Consider the following 19,423-nt stretch of genomic DNA (forward strand, 5'->3'; position numbering starts at 1 on the left):
CTTTTGTCATATAGCTCCGGTTGACTGCTCACTGAAAACATCAGTCGTTCCTCCTTGTTGAATGAGTGGAGAAGGGTATTCCTGCACAACCCGAGGCTGCAGGAACATACTGTTGAATGAGTGACTTCTAGCAGGCTCCTGATTGGTTAACGCGGCGCGAATTGACGCCAAAGTTCAAATTTTTGAACTCGGGCGGCAGACGCGAATTCGCGTAAAACGCGAAATGCACGAAAAGCACCATTCGCGCGTATGAGGCGAATTCGCGTCTTCCGCGCCGCGCTTACCGCCTCATTCGCGCCGCGAGACCTCCAGACGCGCGTAAACGTGCCTTTGCATTGACTTAACATTGAAATAATTCGCGCCAGATGCTCTATTCGCGTTTGGTGTGAACACAGCATAACGCCCCATTCGCGCCGCGAGACCTCCAGATGCACGTAAACGCGCCTTTGCGTTGACTTAACATTGAAATCATTCGCGCCAGACGCTCTATTCGCGTTTGGTGTGAACACAGCATTACAAAGTACCCCATCTGCACAAATGGAATTTAAAACAGGTTATTGTCTTCTGCTAGTTATTGAAGCATTAAAAAAGATCTAAACTGATAAATAACAGATTGAAGATTAAAATTAAAGGAGTCGTCTTATTTTAAATGAATAATAAAAACTAAGATAAAAAAAATGTAATTAAGCCAGAAATTTAATTTTAATATGTTAAAAATAAATGCTGTTATATCTTCGAAAGTCTTTTGAATGTTAGCACACTTTTGTGTGGAAATATTTAAACCATGTGTATTACAACTAACCCAGCGTTACTTTTAGGGCTGTGATTTTCATGCACATCTCATCAGTAAAGACGCTCCTATAATTAGAAGTATTAACTCCAGCATGTGTGTTCAGATCAGGGTTGCCAGGTTTTCACAACAAATCCTGCCCAGCTGCTTCTCGAAACAAGTCCGAAATCGTGTTTCCAGGAGGTTCCCCGATAAAAAAATTGCTTTCCAGGGTTAAAATGTAAGTTTTATGGCATGGTTGCCTTGGTAAAATTCGCATTTTATGGTCTAAATATCACGTTATTGGTATTGTCGCTTCGACCCGCGGACATGAAAAACAACCACAGACTTGGCAACATTGGTTGGCATTTACTACACAGAGCCATAATTCACTGACGATCTACACAAAATTGATTTTAAAATTGGTGGCGATTCTTTGTCGATTTTGAAAGCGATTTTGTGTTAGTTGTTGGTAGACTACGGCTCTGTGTAGTAACTGCCGCTCCACCTGAACCAGTGTTGCCAAGTCTGCGGTAGTTTTTCATGTCCGCGGTTCGAAGCAACCCCAATACCAATAAGGTGATATTTAACCCCTAAAATGCTATTTTTTTTACAAGAAAACCATGCCAAAAAAAAACTTGTATATTTTAACCACGGGAAGCATTTTTTTTTAAATCTGGGAACCTCCTGGAATAGCCATTAGTTTTGGACTAGTTTTGAGAAGCAACAGGGCAGGATTTGTTGTGAAAACCTGGCAACCCTGATCTGAACACACGTGCTGGAGTTAATACCTCTAATTACAGGAGCGTCTTTACTGATGAGATGTGCATGAAAATCGCATTCGATTTTTGCCACAGCTCTAGTTACCTTGTGCCCGCGTTCCACTAAATAAAATGGATGTGATACATTAATGCATCCTGGATCAATACACTGAAGAAATAATACCCCTAAAAAGCTTAGTATATCTGCTTTCATGTTTTAAGGGCTTAAATTAAGTTCATATTTCTATAAAACAGGACAAACATGCATATTCTGTGTTACCTTCTCACCAAGTTTATAAATACAACTAAATACAGGTTTACCAAAGGTATGATGCAGTGCAATTTCAGTAAAGCATGCGAGGACATTCTCCACTGCCCTACAACTGATTATAGAGAGGAAAGGTGTCACAGTGTAAATACTTAATGCATACAGATCTCTAAGTGTTGAAATACCGCTTTCATAAAATACAAACGTTTAAAGCATTATTTTGCTTATGGCATTTGTTTGCTGGCAAATCATTAACAATATTGCATGAATGATGTGTTAGGATTGCGTTGCATAAATTTAAAACCTGCACAATTATGGAAGCATCAGTTGCCCCATCTCACATGAGAGGCAGATAAGTGGTATTGAGATCTTTTTTCTGTTAACAGCAAACAGTATGAATTTACCACTATGGGATCAGTTAAGGAATAATGGTAGGTAGTTGTACACAATATTTTGTGTCCATGTGAATTTAGATTCCCTTCAGTAAGCAACCGATAGTGGTTAGGGTGTTCGTTTCGTTTTCCACCAGTGAAACAAATCCTGATCTCACTCAGAGACCAGACTGAACTTGTTACAGTTGTAGACTAAAACATGTGCGTTACTGTTACATTCTGAAAGTGTACCAAGAAAATCAGTTTACCTTCAGATTGTCTTTGACAGAGTGCTGGATGTGGAACTATTGGTGCAGTTAAAGGTCGTGAACCCAGGGAGCATGACCCTGCCATGTGTGTAGATGTCACGGTTAGACCCCTTGTTCATCCTCTTTACCAGGTTCTTCTCATAAAGTAAAGGGTGGTAGGCACCTAGGGTGCAGGCTGCATCACTGAAGCGCTGGTAGTAGTGGCACAGCTCGGTTTTCCGTCGCGAAGGCAGGAACTCGTACACATGTACCACTTCACACAGGGACATCATTAAAACTGTGCCTGTGGAGATAGAAGGATGAAATATAGCTCTTTTTTTACCATTTGTGGTTAGATTTTCCTCAGTATAACTTACCCAACAAGCCTGATGAGGGTGGGTTTTTTTGTATGGTCTCCATCATATTGTCTTGTATTCGCTGCCACAGCTGCCATTCCATGCGGGGGTGCAGAATATAAAATGGCTGTTGAGGGTGTAAGCGCCGATATCGCTGATACTGTTTAAATATAGGGTAATCCGTCTTGTTGAACCACTGAAAGGAAAAATAAAAGGAGGAATGCATAACCGGAATCAAATTGAATTTATGAAATCTGGAATGTTTACAAAACCCCAGTTATTGTGTATATTATAACTATGAATTATTACTACTGCATTTTTTTTTTAAGTTTCACATTTCAAAATAATTACAAAATTTATTTTACTCAACATGAAACCGTTTTTAATAAAGTTAAAGAAATTAAGTTATAGTTATTATATATTACAATTAGGGTTATCCTTTAACTAAAACTAAAAACATTTTCACTACTTGAGATACTGTAAACGTTAACTGAACTAAAATAAAATATAAAAACGTATTTTATTTCAGCTACTTTACGAGGCAACATTTCTAATTTTCATTTATTTTAACCTGATGGTGTAAAATAACTAAAACTAAAACGTGGTTCTGGTAGTACAGGAACCTTACTAAAGCTAAGACTAGGCCTTTTTTGTTGAAACTTGCTAAAAAGGATGGAAATTTAGAATGTTTGTGAATGTGCCAAATGCTAGAAAGTGGAAAATTTACCTCTTGTAGATCAGAGGAATAAGGGCCTGGATCCCAGCTCACTAAAATCCCAGCACTATACAAAGAACTGGAGAGGAAATGGTGATCTTCTGATGCCATAACCTATGTAATAAACAGACATTATGTTTTTAGGACCTTGTTATGTCATGTTATTTTAACTTTTCAACAAATTTATGTTATTGCCTCAAACAAACTACCTGGGAATTGATCAGACGCACTGTTGTTTTAGAGCCCACATCTTTCTCAAAGCCTGTTGTTGGTGCAGCATTGAACCGCATCACTGCATCATGTGCATCTGGAATTCAGGAACTTTTTTTAGTAATAATCAGATATTATTGGTAGTAGGGCTATGCGATATGGAGCAATTTTGCTATTTCGATTTTAATCACGATTTTGACACACACAGACATGCTTTACAGTCATAAATGCATAAAGTATAAATTTGAAACATTTCCAAAAGAAAACCAATTTAGAGAGCTTTATCAAAAAGTTGTAACGTCTTTAGAACAGACATAAGTTAAAATTATCACACAGTAAAGATGTCAAACAAAATGTCTAGATATATGGCAAAAATGAATAAATAAATAAATAAAATAAAACCCTTGTCCAGGGTTTATTTTTTTATTTTTTTATTTTTTCATGCATTGGTCATAAATCTCACTGTAGCGGTGCCTCAGGTGTTGAAATATATCTATTGCCGAAGGTTCACACGTACTCTGTCTGCAGTGCATATACAGTATGTGACTGTGGCATGACCGGTGTTTGCAGCTTAACACGATATCACCGTCAGGCAGCACTATCTATCAAAGCCTAGTTGACAGACCTTCACACAGCATACATTATCATAACACCCCTGGCTGGCTTTTTTGTTTTAAATTATATATATATATATATATATATATATATATATATATACACATAGATACAAACATATAGTGGGTATAAAAAAAAGAACCCACTTTTTTGCTTTGCAGCCTGAAATGAATACAGAGAAACATTTGGTTTTATCCAGCTGTATTTACTTGGTGCATCGTATAACATCCAAGTGAAAGATATATCACCAACATAATCACTGAGTTGGACAAAGGTTCACCCCCTTGCATCAGTATTTTGTAGAACCACCTTTTGCTTTAATTGCAGCCTTTAGTCTGTTGGGATATGTCTCTACTTACTTTGGACATGCAATATTCACCCACTCTTACTTGCAGAACTGCTCAAGGTCAGTTAAATTTGATGGTGACCATTTGTGGACTGTAGACCTCAAGTCATTCTGTAGATTTTCAATGGGGTTTAAGTCTGGGCTCTGACTAGGCCATGCAAGGACATTCGCCTTTTTTTCCTTCAACCACTGTGTGGTCAATTTTGCTGTGTGGCAGAGGGCAGCAGATTTTCCTCAAGAATTTGATGTTATTTTGCCCTATGCATTTTTCCTTATATCCTGTCAAGTGCTCCAGTCTCTGCTGCAGAGAAACACACCCATAACAGGATATTACCACCTCCATGCTTTACTGTAGCAATGGTGTTATTTGGATGGTTAAATTTTCCGCCAGAAATATCATTTGATGTTGTGGCCTTTCTTGAGGAGCGCTTTTTCTTGCAACCCTCCCATACAAGACACATTTGTGGAGAATTTGTGATATTGTTGTCACTTGTCCACAACTTTATCCCAGAGAAATTTTGACTGCCTTGCCACCCATAGTTGATTGTTTGCTTCAGTTGAACTACAAAGGACTGAAATGTTCAAGGAGAGCTCTTTTCATGCTTGGCTAATCAAAATGACCACAACTGATCACAGTTGAAAGTCAGAGGGATTTGTGTGCCACTGAGAAGGTGATTAGCTACCTGACTGAGTTTAAAAGTAATTTTTTTGGAGGGGGGTAATCCTTTTTCCAACTTTTGATACTTTGGTTTTATATCTTTCTCTTGAATTTTTTGTTTATATTTTATACTGTGAGTGTGTGCGTGTGTTATATATTTATATTAGGGGTGTAACGATACGCGTATTCGTATTGAACCGTTCGGTACGACGCTTTCGGTTCGGTACGCGGTACGCATTATGTATACCGAACGGTTCGTTGGAGTATTTAATTATATTTGAAAAAAAAAAAAAAAGAGAGAGAGAGAGAAATATAATGATATGCGTTCAACAAGGTAGCCCAATAACCCAAACAACGTAACAGGCAACGCCCCTGACACTCCCGAAGAAGAAAAAAACACCATCTTATATGTTTATGTTAGGCTACTCAGCAGGCGCTCGCTCACTCAGCACGCGCTGAAGGCTCGTTGCAAAATAGCCAATGCGTTTAACAGACTAGAAATGAGAAGATCCTCCAATAACCAACAGGTCTGGTGTTTGGGTGCACTTTGGATTCCCTTTAAGCTATAATGGTGATGGCAAGAGAGTGGTGGATAAAAAAAACAACGGTATGTCGCATCTGCAACATGACAGGGTACACTTATATTTCTGGTCTGTTAAATGCATTCGACATTTTGCAACGAGCCTTCAGCGCGTGCTGAGTGAGCGAGCGCCTTAGGGGCCGTTCACATATCGTGCCTAAAAACGCGTGGAAAACGCTAAGCGCGTCTTTCTCCTCCTTTCCAAAGCGCTCGGGCAGAAGCGCTCATGAGGCGTCTGTCTTTGCTAAGCAACAATGACGTGCTCTCTCCATGAGACGCGGAAATTTCAGCGAAGGATAAATGGATTTGCAGCTCTAAAAATCGCTTGCAGTAGCTCTGCTACTAAATTTATTTCAAAATTGCAATCCATATACAACTATGATCAGCTGATCCTTCATCTTGGCTGAGCTCTCAACGTTGTTACGGGAAAGGATGAAGCTGATTGGTTGGTTCTTGTCACATGACCCGCGGTGCGCTTGCGGCATTCTGAAAAGTTGAGATGTTTTTACATTTTGCTGTATCTAAAACGTATCGAACCGAACCGAACCGAACCGTGACATCAGTGTATCGTATCGAACCGAACCGTGAATTTTGTGAACCGTTACACCCCTAATTTATATATATATATATATATATATATATATATATATATATATAATGTTTATATAGATATATTCTCATTACATTTCAGATCAAAGAAATAGGTCCAGATTATGTTATGAATTTAGTTATTACCTATTTCCTTTCCTAATCCAGAGTTTTTGAGAGAACCTGCAGACGATACCACTGCGCAGGTCTTGAATGGGCCAATATCAGCAGTTATTTGGCGCGGAGGTAACTGGGAGGCCAAGGGCAACCCAGAAAATGGCTTCATATCTGGTGTTAAAGTTGCAATCTGAACCATCTCCTTGATTTGACAAAGAAGTTCAGGGCCACTAAGTTTAGAATGGCGTGCGGCACTCTCAGGTCCAGGGTAGCGAACGCCATATTTATTCATTGCCTAAAATAAAAACCAAAAGAGACTATGATAGATAGATAATAACATTTCATTTGTTGCAATTAATACATGGTCTTGTTTTTTTTACATGTGTAGTTTATCTTCATCCTCAGAGGATTGTGTTCAATTTTACATGATCCTCTAAGGATGAAGCTTGCTTGCATGTGTAAAAATACAAAACGCTACCTAATACTAACTGAAGAGACTTGACATGCCCTGGTAATCAGCAGTTGCAATCATTGACGTTTTTTTTTACTGTGTTTTCATGTTAAGGCTTTTAGATGATTTTGAGTTTCCCTCACCTGATAGTTCTGTACCACCTTCCTCAACCTTTTTCCCAGCATGCTACTTGACATCTCTTCATTCCAGACCTCTCCCAGTGCTCCATTAGGCCCAAAAACAACAGCGTCCCCACTTGTGGCGCCCACATCTCCTCTGCGTCGGCCTCCAAAAAAAGTCTCTAAAGCACGTCTCAGTGGTTGTGCCAGCAGCCAGTAAAATAGCCCATGTTTTCTTTGTTTGCTGCTGAGATTGTGGTCCTTAGTACTGCTCTCCATCGAGTAGTTAGAAGATGACAGGATGGGAATGGGCTTTTGAGGATCTCCAGGAATGATACCTGGAAGCTTTTGAGGGTCAGTGTACATGGGTTTCGACCCTCCTGTTCCCCGCAATACCTTCAATAGATCAGTGTCACTTTTAGTAAGGATGCATTTATACTTTTGACTACACAGGGTGTTGCAGGAATGATGTAATTTTGTAGGCCAACCCAGAAGTTACCATCACTCTAGTTCCCTCAATAAAAAGCAAATAGGTGTTTTTCCACTGTCTTTTGGATTACAGCAGAAAATAAGCTCTCATAATGTGTAAGAACCATCAAGTTTGATTCTTACACATTTTGTTCATCTGGATAATCTTCATAAATAAACAGTGTTTATCAATATCCAGGAGTTATAACCTAACAGTAGCAATAAACAAAATACACCACAGTCAAATGACTTCAGCCACCATTAAGCTTTCGACAGCTCTTTCAATATTTATTACAAATCTACAATTTGGAAAGTTTGATTCATAATATTTTACAAAAGCACAAAAAAGTAAATTAGTTTACCTGTTCAATTTATTATCCCCGAAAACCTCTGTAACCCATTTAGCCACTTGTTAGCATTAGTGGTCAACCGATATAATGCCAAGGCCGTTAAGTTTTTCTGCATGGCCAATGTGTTTGAGGCAGGACTTTTATTTTGAAGTCACTGAGAAAGGTAGCGCCTGTTGTCATTTAACAATTCTGCCTAATATGGATAGAAGTCTGTCTAATAATCCGATAGAATGGTTAAACAAACAAATTAATATACACAGAAAGTTTTATAACGATTGCTTATGTATTATTAGTAATAGAAAGACAAACATTTTAATACTTTCTCGTTTGTTGTTAGCATTGAGCAAATACGCATTTATATAATTTAAACAAATCTTTGAATGACAAATGAACATTTTACAATCCTGGCTTTATATTGGCTACCCCCCCCCCCCTTTCCAAGATATCAGTAGCGGCATCGGCAGTCAAAAAAAAAACAATATTGTTTGACCACTAGTTAGTATCTGCCTTTTTAATACACATTAAAGCTTAATCAATCACAAATAATGTTTTTAAAACAAAACAAATGTTTTGTTGATGATTATTGAAGAATTAAAACATAAAAATTTGAGCTTGTCTTAACGAAAGCTTGTCTTATCTTAGGGAATCAAGGTTGAGGTTACGCAAGTAACCAAATCATTCACTATGAAACGGTCTCTCCTGTTGCGTTAACATGCTATGGGGAATGCATCCAATAGCGCCTTGCTACGCAAATGCAGAACACAGCCACTCTGCAAGCCAAGCCCCGCAGCACTCTTACGGAGTACTCGTAAAAGCATGAGTACATAATGAGACCCAAGCCATTAGGCTGAGTACTACATAACTTGACCTTTTCCACACTGGCGAGTGCTGGCCAATAGCTTGCTGTCTTGCTGTCTCAAGAAATAAATTGGGCAGTGAGAGTTGTCTTCTGAGGTTAAGTGGTCCACCTCTGCCCTCCCGAAGACAGACCAAATCATTTGAATCATTTGAGGATGTAGTCTCCATTCTCCTGGAGATGCATTGTCTCTGGACAGCATATTTGCCACCTGGTTCAGTCTGCCCGCGCTCTCTTATTGAGACGAGTTTGCCTTGTTCCCATAACAGGAAGCGTCAAGTCAACCTGTAAACAAAGCATGATCTGAGACCGCCTTGGTGATTAATGTCAAGATGTGGTGCCCCTTTAAGGCTGCCAGGAAGTTTTGAGGGCCAGAAAAACTGCCATCATTTCAAGGCAGTTGATGTGCAACCGCTGCTCCAGGTTTGACCAGGAGCTTAATGAGAATGAGAATGAGGGAGAGAATGAGAATGAGCTTTATTGCCAGGTATGTTTACACATACGAGGAATTTGTTTTCGTGACAGAAGCTCCACAGTACAACAAAATGACAGCGACAGAACATAAAACACATAATAAAAGAATAAAAAATACAAATAAGTAGATAGTGAATGACAATATACAAATTGACAATTGTAGGCAGGTATATTACAAAATGCAGTTATGTATGTACAGTATTGTTCAAAATAATAGCAGTACAATGTGACTAACCAGAATAATCAAGGTTTTTAGTATATTTTTTATTGCTACGTGGCAAACGAGTTACCAGTAGGTTCAGTAGATTGTCAGAAAACAAACAAGACCCAGCATTCATGATATGCACGCTCTTAAGGCTGTGCAATTGGGCAATTAGTTGAAAGGGGTGTGTTCCAAAAAATAGCAGTGTCTACCTTTGACTGTACAAACTCAAAACTATTTTGTACAAACATTCTTTTTTTCTGGGATTTAGCAATCCTGTGAATCACTAAACTAATATTTAGTTGTATGACCACAGTTTTTTAAAACTGCTTGACATCTGTGTGGCATGGAGTCAACCAACTTGTGGCACCTCTCAGCTGTTATTCCACTCCATGATTCTTTAACAACATTCCACAATTCATTCACATTTCTTGGTTTTGCTTCAGAAACAGCATTTTTGATATCACCCCACAAGTTCTCAATTGGATTAAGGTCTGGAGATTGGGCTGGCCACTCCATAACATTAATTTTGTTGGTTTGGAACCAACACTTTGCCCATTTACTAGTGTGTTTTGGGTCATTGTCTTGTTGAAACAACCATTTCAAGGGCATGTCCTCTTCAGCATAGGGCAACATGACCTCTTCAAGTATTTTAACATATGCAAACTGATCCATGATCCCTGGTATGCGATAAATAGGCCCAACACCATAGTAGGAGAAACATGCCCATATCATGATGCTTGCACCTCCATGCTTCACTGTCTTCACTGTGTACTGTGGCTTGAATTCAGAGTTTGGGGGTCGTCTCACAAACTGCCTGTGGCCCTTGGACCCAAAAAGAACAATTTTACTCTCATCAGTCCACAAAATGTTCCTCCATTTCTCTTTAGGCCAGTTGATGTGTTCTTTGGGAAATTGTAACCTCTTCTGCACATGCCTTTTTTTTTAACAGAGGGACTTTGCGGGGGATTCTTGAAAATAGATTAGCTTCACACAGACGTCTTCTAACCGTCACAGTACTTACAGGTAACTCCAGACTCTCTTTGATCATCCTGGAGGTGATCATTGGCTGAGCCTTTGCCATTCTGGTTATTCTTCTATCCATTTTGATGGTTGTCTTCCGTTTTCTTCCACGTCTCTCTGGTTTTGCTCTCCATTTTAAGGCATTGGAGATCATTTTAGCTGAACAGCCTATCATTTTTTGCACCTCTTTATAGGTTTTCCCCTCTCTAATCAACTTTTTAATCAAAGTACGCTGTTCTTCTGAACAATGTCTTGAACGACCCATTTTCCTCAGCTTTCAAATGCATGTTCAACAAGTGTTGGCTTCATCCTTAAATAGGGGCCACCTGATTCACACCTGTTTCTTCACAAAATTGATGACCTCAGTGATTGAATGCCACACTGCTATTTTTTTGAACACACCCCTTTCAACTAATTCAACTAATTGCCCAATTGCACAGCCTTAAGAGCGTGCATATCATGAATGCTGGGTCTCATTTGTTTTCTGAGAATCTACTGAACCTACTGGTAACTTGTTTGCCACGTAGCAATAAAAAAATATACGAAAAACCTTGATTATTCTGGTTAGTCACATTGTACTGCTATTATTTTGAACAATATTGTACATGTGTATTATGTGCAAAATTTAAGTGTATACTAAGTATGTGTGTTAGATAAATAAGTGTATGTGTATATAAATATAAAGTGTAGTGTGTTCGCAGTTATTATCAAGCTGTTCATAAGATGGATTGCCTGGGGGAAGAAACTGGTCCTGTGTCTGGTCGTTCTAGTGCTCAGTGCTCTGTAGCGTCGACCAGATGGCAACAGTTCAAAGAGGGAGTGTGCTGGATGTGAGGGGTCCAGAGTGATTTTAACAGCCCTTTTTCTCACTCTGGATAAGTACAGTTCTTGAATAGAAGGGAGGGTTGTACCGATGATTCGCTCAGCAGTCCGGACTACCCTCTGTAGTCTTCTGAGGTCAGATTTAGAAGCTGAGCTGAACCAGACAGTTACTGAAGTGCAGAGGATGGATTCAATGATGGTGGAGTAGAACTGTTTCAGCAGCTCCTGTGGCAGGTTAAACTTCAAGTCAATGTGAATGTCCCACTTCAGGTCCTGAGAGATAGTGGTGCCCAGGAACCTGAATGACTCCACTGCAGTCACAGTGCTGTTCATGATGGTGAGTGGGGGGAGTGCAGGGGGGTTTCTCCTGAAGTCCACGATCATCTCCACTGTTTTGAGCGTGTTAAGCTCCAGGTTGTTGAGAGTGCACCAGACAGCCAGCTCTTTTACCTCCTGTCTGTAAGCAGACTCGTCACCGTCCTGAATGAGGCCGATGAGTGTGGTGTCGTCTGCAAACTTCAGGAGCTTGACAGAGGGGTCCTTAGATGTGCAATCATTAGTGTACAGGGAGAAGAGCAGTGGGGAGAGAACACAGCCCTGGGGAGCTCTGGTGCTGATTGTACGGGTGCTGGATGTGTATTTTCCCAACCTCACTAGCTGCTGCCTGTCTGTCAGGAAGCTGTTGATCCACTGGCAGATGGAGGTGGGCATGGAGAGCTGATTTAGTTTGGGCAGGAGGAGGTTTGGGATGATCGTGTTGAAGGCCGAGCTGAAGTCCACAAACAGGATCCTCACATAAGTCCCCGGTCTGTCTAGGTGTTGCAGAACATAATGCAGTCCGATGTTTACTGCATCATCCACAGACCTGTTTGCTCTGTAGGCAAACTGAAGAGGATCCAGTAAGGGCCCAGTGATGTCCTTCAGGTGGGCCAGCACCAGTTTCTCAAATGACTTCATGACTACAGACGTTAGAGCCACAGGCCTGTAGTCATTTAGTCCTGTAATTTTGGTTTTCTTAGGGATGGGGATGATGGTGGAGCGTTTGAAGCATGAAGGGACTTCGCACAGCTCCAGCGATCTGTTGAAAATCCGTGTGAAGATGGGGGCCAGCTGGTCAGCACAGGATTTTAGACAGGCTGGTGTAACACAATCTGGGCCCGGTGCTTTTTTCCTTTTCTGCTTCCAGAAGACCTGGCGCACCGCATCCTCACTGATCTGAATTGCATTTGTGGGGGAAAGGGGGGATGCGGGAGGTGTGAATGGTGAGAGTGCTTGATTGGAGAGGTGTTCAGGATGGGTTGCAGGAGCTGTTGATGGTGTGAACGTTTGTTTGGAGAGGCATTCAGGGCTGGGTGCAGGAGTTGTGAATGGTGTGAATGGTTGTGTGGGGAGGCGTTCAGGGCAGGTGATGGGTGTTCTTTCAAACCTGCAGTAAAACTCGTTCAGATCATCTGCCAGTCGTTGATTCTCCACAGTGCTGGGGGGTGGTGTCTTGTAATTGGTGATCTTCTTTAGACTTTTCCACACTGATGCTGAGTCGTTGGAAGTGAATTTAGTCCTTATTTTTTCAGAATAGTTCCTCTTTGCCACTTTGATCTCTTTTTCCAGTGTGTATTTAGCCTGTTTATACAAGACATTGTCCCCCTTCACGTAAGGATCTTCTTTGGCCTGACGGAGCTGTCTGAGTTTTGCAGTGAACCACGGTTTGTCATTATTGTAAATTAGTTGAGTCTTTGTAGGAATACACATATCCTCACAGAAACTGATATATGATGTTACGGTCTCTGTGAGTTCATCCAGATTGGTGGCAGCAGCTTCAAAAACACTCCAATCAGTGATGTCAAAACAAGATTGTAAATCCTGCTCTGCTTCATTAGACCATCTTTTTACAGTCCTTGATACAGGTTTAGCTGATTTTAGCTTCTGCCTGTAGGACTGTATAAGATGAACCAGAAGGTGATCAGAACGTCTCAAAGCTGCTTGTGGAACAGAGTGAAATGCATCCTTTATTGTGGTGTAACAGTGATCCAATATATTACTGTCTCTTGTGGGACATGTAACATGCTGTATGTATTTTGGCAGTTCACGGGAGAGATTGGCTTTATTAAAGTCCCCGAGAATTATTAAAACAGAGTCCGGGTGTTGTTGTTCTGTCTCTGTGATCTGATCAGCGAGTTTCTGTAAAGCTGAGCTCACATGCGCTTGCGGAGGAATGTAAACACTGACCAGGATGAACGAGTGAAACTCCCGAAGCGAATAGAATGGCTTGCAGTTAATGAAGAGTGTTTCAAGGTTTGAGCAGCACTTCCTGAGTCTGACGAGCGCTCCCGCTTGCTTCCCCCGTCTGCGCGTCCTGAAGCGATTGATCAGCGCCGCCGCTCCTCCGATAACAACGTTCAGTAAAACGTCTGAATAATTTAAATCCGGTAAAAGATCTTGTGGTGTGTTCTGCCGAATGTTCAGCAGTTCATCCCTGGTGAAACTGATGGCAGGAATATAACTAAAGACAGGACAAACTAACAAAAACATATGCGGAGCACGTCACGGAGGCAGCCATCCTGTATCGGTGCCACACTACACTATTACTATTAATGATGGTCTGCCCTTGTACAAAGCTCCCCAATACAAGTTGGAGGCGTCTCTTGTGATCACATTCCTTCCGTTGGTCAGTCCCATTGGGTCAGTCCCATTCAATCAGGCGAGATGTTTAGGTTTGCAGGCTGCTGGTCGGATTGGGTCTTCTGGTGTTTTGGACCAGCCGCCACAATGGATCACTTCGGCAAAAAGTAACGCAGAGCATGCAAGGTCTTCTGTGCCGCTGTACAATGCTCAGCAAAACCATCTACAGCAGGCGAGACTGATGAGACTGATGAATCCGGACGTCCACCGGACTTTCTGGTGCGCCATGCCGCCAGCTGTTTTGATTTTGTTTCCAGGTACTTCCTCACCGCCTCGTCACCTCGCTTTCTGATTGGCTACAGGCCACAGGCTGCGTGATCGTTTGTCCTCGTGGGACACCACACACGAGAAGAAATCGGGCCAAATAAATCCAACATGTTGGATATCCCCGATTTGAGATCGGAGCAGTCCTGACGTCCTTCCGAACAGAGGAGAGCAATCTTAACACACCACACACGGCAGGAATATTTGATCAGATTATTTTACGATAATAGGAGCATCCTAAGATTGTCGGAAGGGGTGAATCAGGGCTAAAATCGGCCTAATTATCCTGCCGTGTGAACCAGCCTTTAAAGGCATCAGAATCTTGGCCAGACTTATCCATGGAGCAGAGACGTTTGTCCTGAAACACGTGGAGTGCCACCATGGTATGCAAAGCTGAGCCAGCCTGGCCAGCCGCTAAATAAGCCCTTCTTGCCAAGGCTGATGTAGTCCTACAGGGCTTGGATGGATGCGCTGCATGGACTTTCATCCCCAGGGCTGATGGAGGTGACCAATGAACAGCGACTGCCTCTTTCAGAAGGGGGAGCTTGCTATAGCCTTTTACTTCAGGACCGTCAACAATGGTGAGAGCGGTGGAAGCAGAGGGATTAACGGGCCGAGTATTAACGCTCCATGTCCTAATGAGGTTTTCATGAACTGCTGGCAGCAACGGAGCAGACCAATAGTGGGAGCATCGCTGATGGTGCCCCTTCATGTTCCACTTGTTTAGAAGGCCATGGGCAGGCTCTTCCAAAGCCGACCAAGCCAGGTCGAGATCCTCCATAGCCTTAGAATGCAGGTCATCTTGCTGTCCACACTTGATCATGTTGTTTGCTTCAGAAGTGGGGATTCTGGCTTTTTACTGGAACATGGTCACTTTTCAGCATCCTCTGAGCCAACTTATTTAGCAGTCGGCTCCTCCCCTTCTGGCAGGCTAGAGCGCTATTGGATTGTGCAGCTACACAAGCGTAAACAAATCAGGCTTTAGTAACAGTGTAAACTGGTGTTTCCCCATAGCCTTTTAATGCAATGGGAGAGACTATTCGATAGGGAACCTTATTTTCGGGCTTTAGGACTCATTCCTACAGCACTCTAATGATCAGATTCAATGGAGCAGAAGGCCATGTGAGGAAAGGAATCTCGACATACCTTAACAATTGTGTGCGTTCTTGGCTGAGCTCGAGTTCTCGCCTTAACCCCAAAAATAGCATCTGTGACAGGTATGCTGTTTTCAGCGCAAAAAGTGTACAGGAGAGCCATAGTCATACAGAACAGTGCCATGCACAGGGCCCCTCGACGGGCCCGGCGTCTCAACCGCCAAAGTAGGCTAACACGATCCATGGCAGCCCCTGGGATCTGGATAATGAAACACAGACAATATTAGCAAATTAAAGGATTCCCTCTGCGAAAGGAGTTTGTGGATACATAGAAGCATATGTATGGATTAAGTTGAATTGAAGACAGTAGAAAATAGTTTGAAATGGTCAAATATTTACTTTCAAGTCCTGTTAAGGTCAGGTTAGAAATTAAATTAATGTTAAGGAAAGATGTTTAATACACTAGAGCATTTCTGAATTATATTGTAGGATGCTTTTGATGTTATTTTGATATGTTAAACTTTTGTGTTAAATATGTAAAATGCTGTAATAAGTGCCTTCAATTGCCCTACATTTAAGCTAGCAGAGTTCAGTAATGTAGTTCAGCTGTCTGGAGTATGTTTGTAATCTCTAGATTCTCTTGCAGCCAAGGACTTAAAGGGAACGGACAAATTAGTTTAATAAATTGAGGTAGTTCCATTGGGGTTGGCCTAAAAAAGACAATTTAAAGTAAAGTACTTTTACAAAAAATATAATATAATTTGAATAATTATTCCCTGGTTAAAGGGGATGTTAAAAAAGTAGTTACACAGAACATTATTTTACAGCAGTAATCAAAACCTAATATACAAACAAGATGTGTGAGGAAACCTTAACAGTAAATACCAACTGGTGCTCTTTAAGGGATAGTCAGCTCAATGCAAAAATGGTAGTCCATGGCATTCAAAGTAGGATATAATATACTGTATAAAAAGTCTATGAAATCATGGCTTTTAACCTTACAAAAAGAAAACCACTACATAACATCTAAGCAGTTTTCATCAGGATATAAAAGAGCATCACTGAGAGTTTTATAATATGTAGCTAATTAATATCATGTTACAGTATCACAAGACATAACAATAACGTCACGTGACAAAAACACCAGATACAAAATCAAGGAAAGGTTAAATATATAATGAAATCTGTTAGGTTTTAATACAGTTGTCTGTCCTTTAATCCAGTTGATCTTAATGGTCAAGCAATGAATTGTTGGGTACATTAAATAAGTATAGATAGACATTATGTAGAACAGGTTTGCAATTTGTATTTGTTGTATGCTTATGATCATTTGCAGTTCTCTCCACACTTTTGCTTTCCAATCTCTTAGATAAAGGTTAATCTGTGTCTCATCGGTCCATCAACTCAATTCCAGAACTCTACTGGCTCACATTTGTTAAGAATCTTGCCTTTCTATTTTTGGTGCTGATCAGAGGTTTGCATCTTGCTGTGTAGCTTCTGTAATTCTGTGTCAAATTCTTCTGTGGACTGTAGATTGACTAAGCATCAACCCAGCTTTCTGGAGGTTGTTGGTGATTTACCGACATGTATTTTAGTTATACAGTTGTTCATTTTTACAGCTTTTATGATCTGTCTGTCATCAACTACTGTTGTTTTTCTCAGCTGATCAGGTCGTCGTTGGTTGCTGATGTCGCCGGTGGTTTTCAAACTCAGTCAATAACTCAGCAGGATTAGAGCAGCCAGTGTCAACATGGATGTTAAAATCACCAAGTAGGATAACCTGGTACGTCACCGCACAGGTTAATGTTAGTAATTGACTGAGTTCTGAGAAGAATTCAGTTTGCTGCTTGGGTGGTCTGTAAATCAGTATAACTATGAGGGTACGTTTTAAACCACCCTTCATAATCATAAACTCAAATGTCGTAGTATTATGAAAATCCAGTTGGGTAATGTTAGCTAAAGGAAGTTTATTGTAAAGCATTTCCTGTCTGAGACAATGGGGATCAATCACAATCATTTTAAGTTCACCGTACTACAAAAACATTTTGAGTTTATAGAACTTATTTCAAATAAGTCCAATGAACTTTCATTATTATTTGAGTGAAATTAACTAAATTCATTTAATTAATTTCACTGTTCGGTTTTACAGTGTATAAATAGACGTTCCAAATTTAGAAATAAATATTTTATATGACTCAACATAAAATTTATTACACAAACGTTTAGGCTAATTTCTCTATATTTTTTGTTCATGCAATAAAAATCACTGGTAACCAAAACAGCTTGGTTGTAAGCATTCTTCAAAATACCTTATTTTATGGTGCGCAAAAGAAAGTAAGTCATTCAGGTTTGAAACAACATGAGGGTGGGAAAAACATTTGTGACAGGTCCAACAGCTGTCTCTATGAATGGGCCTTTGAATCATTGGTTCACATGATTTGTTCAAAAAGAGGATTCATTCAGAAACTAAACACCGCTATTGCTCAAAGACGCACAGTTCTGCGGTGGCTTCATAGGTGACATTTTCGTTGGCAGAATTGAGGGGGAAAAAAACACAACATTGTTTTTAAAATATAACACAATATTAACTTCTTATTTACTGACCTGTTGTATAAAATAACTTTTGCACTTTTGCTATTCATGACAGAAACAGCACTTGTGTGAAATTGCTCTCACTGCTCCTGCGATATCGCGTATCATGTGATTTAATATGAAACACAAACTCATAAAATGACATTTTTGCCTCAATATCTTGAATCTTAGGGCATAACTGCATTTATGGATATTTTGTTCTGCATCCTATTTGTCAACAGTCAACTGTAAGAAATGTAATTGCATTATTATTATTATTAATTAAGTTCATGTATTAAGCTGAATATATAAATATTATATCTTACCTTTTTTATTCAAGAAATGACCTAAGCTTTATGTAAGCCATTGTGTCCTTGATAGTATAAATAAATACAAATTGGGCAACGTATTAAACATACAGGCAGAGCTATGGCTACAAACAAACAGTTTACAAATAATACATAAATAAGGCTATCAGACTATGTGGCTTTTATTAGTTTGGTTGCAACATAAGAATGCTCATATAAAATAAAATAATAACTATGCACAAGCCTGATTAATGCAACCGCATTCTGTTTTACATAACACGCAGAGGGGTAAAAAAAATAACAGGATAAATATATAAAGTGAGCCATGTGTGTGCAGGTTATCTCGGTGTTTTTTAATGCATTTTCATTAATGCATTGAGAAATGATGCTGCGTGGATGAGACAAATATAAAATTCATGCCTACCTTGTATCTCATATTTTTCTGATGCTTTATTCTTGGTTAGTTCAATCAGTTCCCTCCAGTTCCCGGTCTTGGCAGTTTAGATATTTAATGCATAGACCTGCAGATAAGCTATATTGTATACTAAAAAGCTATTTTCTATAATCATTTAGTATAATAACCTAAATCGCAAATGAGGCTTTTTCCAGTTTACCTTCCGAAGAGATGCTCTACGACTTGACATCTATATATAGATGATCATTACGCGCTGATGCATGTTGGTAAACCGCCATGTTTATATACTGCAAAATAGCTGCTACGTTGATTGCTCAATCGAATGTCTCGAGCAGAAGACTGTCTGTGCGTTTTCATCGCATGCGACATCAGATGTGTGTGCAGCGGATTCTGCAGCTCAGTCTTTGCCACTTTCGCCGATAATGTCTGAGATTCTGACATCAAACGGGCACAAGTGCATACCGCTCTGTGTGGTTAAATGAATCCGTTAAATGCAGAAAAAAAGTAACGCTCTTAGTGCCTTTAACATTAAATTAACGTTACCCTTTCTCCGTCTTCATTCCGTGCGTTCATGCACAATACAGCATAATTAATTGTTTTGTTAAAATATTAGACTCCATACCAGCCTACATGTTGTCCGTGTTAAATCGTGATTTGCGTACGTTCATTCAGCTGCATGCACTGAATGTAGTCTTACATTCAGTTGAACGACTTATTGTTAAATT

General features: G+C 40.2%; 1 protein-coding gene across 4 annotated transcripts; it reads right to left on the bottom strand.

Annotated features, from left to right (window-relative positions):
• Positions 1 to 1,564: 1,564 nt before the first annotated feature.
• Positions 1,565 to 19,383, bottom strand: st6gal1 (ST6 beta-galactosamide alpha-2,6-sialyltranferase 1). Of its 4 annotated transcripts, XM_026234514.1 has the most exons (9): positions 18,898 to 19,361; positions 18,708 to 18,804; positions 15,457 to 15,663; positions 7,197 to 7,568; positions 6,633 to 6,897; positions 3,698 to 3,795; positions 3,501 to 3,602; positions 2,795 to 2,969; positions 1,565 to 2,721 (listed from the first exon to the last, which is right to left on the bottom strand). In XM_026234514.1, exons 2-9 carry the CDS (start codon positions 18,717 to 18,719, stop codon positions 2,441 to 2,443), a joined length of 1,512 nt encoding a protein of 503 aa, XP_026090299.1. In that variant the 5' UTR covers positions 18,720 to 18,804; positions 18,898 to 19,361; the 3' UTR covers positions 1,565 to 2,440. The 4 variants fall into 4 exon arrangements, with proteins under 4 accessions (XP_026090299.1, XP_026090296.1, XP_026090297.1 ...); XM_026234511.1 differs by lacking the exon at positions 18,708 to 18,804 and having other exon boundaries at positions 19,242 to 19,383; XM_026234512.1 differs by having other exon boundaries at positions 18,708 to 19,361.
• Between the last annotated feature and the right edge of the window lie 40 nt (positions 19,384 to 19,423).

The sequence above is a fragment of the Carassius auratus genome, chromosome 46, assembly GCF_003368295.1.
Source record: "Carassius auratus strain Wakin chromosome 46, ASM336829v1, whole genome shotgun sequence".
Taxonomy (NCBI): Eukaryota; Metazoa; Chordata; class Actinopteri; order Cypriniformes; family Cyprinidae; genus Carassius; species Carassius auratus.

Coding starts and splice junctions, on each gene's coding strand:
- st6gal1 (XM_026234511.1), bottom strand. CDS start 19,271: ATGAACGCACGGAATGAAGACGGAGAAAGG. Junction 3,796..6,632: donor TGGATTAGGAAAGGAAATAG/GTAATAACTAAA, acceptor CCTGAATTCCAG/ATGCACATGATGCAGTGATG. Junction 3,603..3,697: donor TGCGTCTGATCAATTCCCAG/GTAGTTTGTTTG, acceptor TTTATTACATAG/GTTATGGCATCAGAAGATCA.